The sequence below is a fragment of the Triticum dicoccoides genome, chromosome 6B (genome assembly GCF_002162155.2).
Source record: "Triticum dicoccoides isolate Atlit2015 ecotype Zavitan chromosome 6B, WEW_v2.0, whole genome shotgun sequence".
NCBI classification, from domain to species: Eukaryota; Viridiplantae; Streptophyta; class Magnoliopsida; order Poales; family Poaceae; genus Triticum; species Triticum dicoccoides.
Window position 1 is genome coordinate 337,396,540 of NC_041391.1, and position 3,140 is coordinate 337,399,679.

Genomic DNA, 3,140 nt, shown 5'->3' on the forward strand with positions numbered 1-3,140 from the left:
GGTAGAAGAGAGGTGTCCGTGGTTTACCGTTGGAAATGAAGAGATAACGGAGATGGAGTCCATCCTACATCTATTTGATGGAGAAGACGAAGGGAATTCCTGCATCTACAATGGAGAAGATGAAGTGGAACAAACGCATGTCGGCGTCCTGGACTTGGGGGTATCCAGTCCTGCCTACCTGCGGCCCACCACGTGGCTCCATCGACGGTCTGGCACGGCCCAGCTTCAACAACAACACAACAAGACCCTCGCGAGGGGCCAAGCCTCGCGAGGCGGACGACGCCAAGACCCCTGAAGGAGTTGGCCTTCTCAGGAGGGCTCCTGAGGGCGGAGAGATCTATGCAGCTACCTCATGAGGCTCAGCTGACGTGAGCCATGACGACCAAGGCCAGGCGGGCGCCAAGTGGGCGCCTGGCGGGCGCAGAGCGCAGGTTTCCTCTTTGGTGCAAGGGAGGCAAGCCACAGGCGCGGAGTTCCGAGGAATCAGCCAAATGTTTCCATTCTGGTGCAACGAGACCAAGACCGTCAGGACGGCAAGACGGAGGTCATCACCGAGCCCACCACAGCGTCACGCCAGAGGCTTTTCGCAGGCGAAGACTATTTTTGTCAGGATAGACTGTACTGCTTGTCCCCTTTCAAATCCCGCCGTTGTGGAATCCCTTCCCGCTCATATTTGGGAGGAGGACCAGGGCATTATATATAGGACTTAGCCACCACCATAGAGAGGGACCGAAACCAGAGCGAGTAGAGCACCACGCCAGCTCAAGAACACCTCACTTCTTGAAGCTTGTTCATCCTTTGTACTAGTTCTTCCATAGCCCCTCGAGGCAATTCACCACACCACACTAGAGTAGGGTATTACACCGCGACAGTGGCCCGAACTAGTGTATAAATCTCCGTGTCTTTGTGTCTCTGTGAGCTCTTCGCGGTAGGCTAGGGAGGACCGCGAGTAGGCAGGCGGGGCAGGTTGAGATCTCCGCACGCACCCCAGTGTTCGAACCTCTTACGGGTTGCCGGATCCCAAAATCCAACAACGCAGAAGATATCTAAATATATATAAACTAAAAAAAAATTTAACCTGCCCGTTACCTGACCCGCCGTCCACGCTGCTCGTCCGATAGGGATCCGACGGCTTCCGCTGATCTCTTTCTACGTGCCAACCACCCTCTGACCTGACCTGCATCGTCCTCTTCCTTTGTCTACGTGACTACGTCTCCACCCATTCCGGCATTTCTTCTCCCCCTGCCGGTTCCCGCTTCCCTCCATTCCCCTCGCGCGCCTCAGGAATCCGAGCTCCGCCACCGAGGGCGCATACTACCACGAGAGTGTAGAACATACTCGGTTTTTTCTTCCCTTCCGTTTCAGGTGATGATTGCTTTGATCTACACGTGCCCGTGCCTTCCTTTGCTATATTGTTTGCATTTTACTTGTCGGAATCGTGTTGCCCCCCCGCATGTGGTCGGATCTTCGGGCGATTCTGATTTATATTGTCGATTTCAGGCTAGATCTAAGCTGCGAATGCGTCCGCACGCTCCCTCTCTCGTATTTTTTGGATGTAATTTATGCGTTGTTGGTCGTTTCGGGACGAGATCTACAGGGTTTGCAACTCCGGGGTTGGGGAGTACTATTAATTATCATTATTCCAGTCGATCAGTTCACGCTGCCCCAGCCTGAGATGATGGATCCTGTGATTAATTGGCCAAACAATTGGTACTAGTATTTAATCGGCAAAGCCGGTTACATTTTGCCATCAATATGGGGAGGGCCCTTCTTACCTCCCCCAAACGGTAGGATGTTAGCCTTGTGCAGTTCTCAAATAATGAATAAACAATACTACCTTCGTACCAAATGCAAGACGTTTTTTTGGTTTTGCACAGGGCATAAAAAACGTCTTACGTTTTGTTACGGAGGGAGTAGCTTATTGAAGATTGGATAGCTAAATGTGGACGGATTATTGTAGCTTGCAGTTGTTTAACATAAAAGTTTGTTGCCCTCTCTGGCCAGCTTCTCAGGGGGTGCTAGCTCATCTTTGGACACCAAATGATGCTCTTTTTGAGTGATAAATCATCGTATACTCATCTGACTCATATGCCAGTTGTGCCCTTCCTTTTGCAGGTTGCCGTGTCATCCACCACAGGTTTCATCTCCATACTATTTCTTGCGGACCGGTGAACAAAACAAACTCTTCCAGTTGGTTACAGCACGACATGTGAAATGAGCTCTTCTACAAGTGGCTTGTTGGAGGAGTATGCCATATATTTGTAAGAGGGATTTATTCCTTTTCGACTCATGGGCGACTGGATTATAGGAGCGTTGATCAATATTGTGGGTAGTGTTGCCATAAACTTTGGTACTAATCTTCTCAAATTGGGCCATGATCAGGTGGGTATTGCACAATTGCTTCAAATTTACCTTATCTACTTAACTCGATAAATTAAATCTGGGTTCCATATGGTATGTAGCATTTTTAGCTATTTTTGTCATAAGAAAACTTTCTGTTATTGAATTAGGATTGTGATCTGTCAGCTCAAGTTCAAGTGAGCAACTTGTTTTCAGTAACTTGCACTTTATGTGAAAGAATCAGACAACATGGCATATATTGCATGGCTTTTCCAAGCCAATACTCATAATGATGTAGCTCATTCTTTCTGCATGCTTACCCCCTGATCTTGTTTGAGCATATTATTTTATTCTGCCAAACATTCTATGAAAGAAACATATTTCTAGAATTATATTTTAAGATTGTTTTTTCGTTTCTTTTGGCAGAGAGAAAAGCTCTACTCAAGTAACAATCAAAGCGATGGCAAATTCGTCCCAAGATCAGTTATGTATTTTCAGACTTGGAGAATAGGTATGCTGTCTGATAAGCCTATTCACTCACTTATGTATTTGATAAAATAACAGGAAACTGTCACATCTAATAATATAAAAATGCGTCCAGGTATACTCTTTTTCGCTGTGGGGAACTGCCTAAACTTCATGTCCTTTGCATATGCCGCACAGGTTGGATTACTACCTTCTCCTTGAAGCAACTATAGTTAGTTAGCATGTAAGACTAACAAATGATATGGATGAGAATGGACTCTATTATGTGTACTAGACTACTAGTGCATATGCAACTGAAAATAAATGGCTTATAG

General features: G+C 46.8%; 1 protein-coding gene across 2 annotated transcripts in view; it reads left to right on the forward strand.

The window, feature by feature from the left end:
• Nucleotides 1–1,191: 1,191 nt before the first annotated feature.
• The window catches only part of LOC119322761 (probable magnesium transporter NIPA8), a 4,412-nt gene continuing 2,463 nt past the window's right edge, over nucleotides 1,192–3,140 (forward strand). Inside the window, exons 1-4 of one of the 2 annotated variants that reach the window (XM_037596268.1) lie at nucleotides 1,192–1,365; nucleotides 2,116–2,382; nucleotides 2,767–2,851; nucleotides 2,942–3,003. In XM_037596268.1, coding sequence (XP_037452165.1) covers nucleotides 2,290–2,382; nucleotides 2,767–2,851; nucleotides 2,942–3,003 — 240 coding nt within the window. In that variant the 5' untranslated portion in view covers nucleotides 1,192–1,365; nucleotides 2,116–2,289. The remainder of the gene's footprint in view (nucleotides 1,366–2,115; nucleotides 2,383–2,766; nucleotides 2,852–2,941; nucleotides 3,004–3,140) is intronic. The other variant, XM_037596267.1, reaches the window with a different exon arrangement.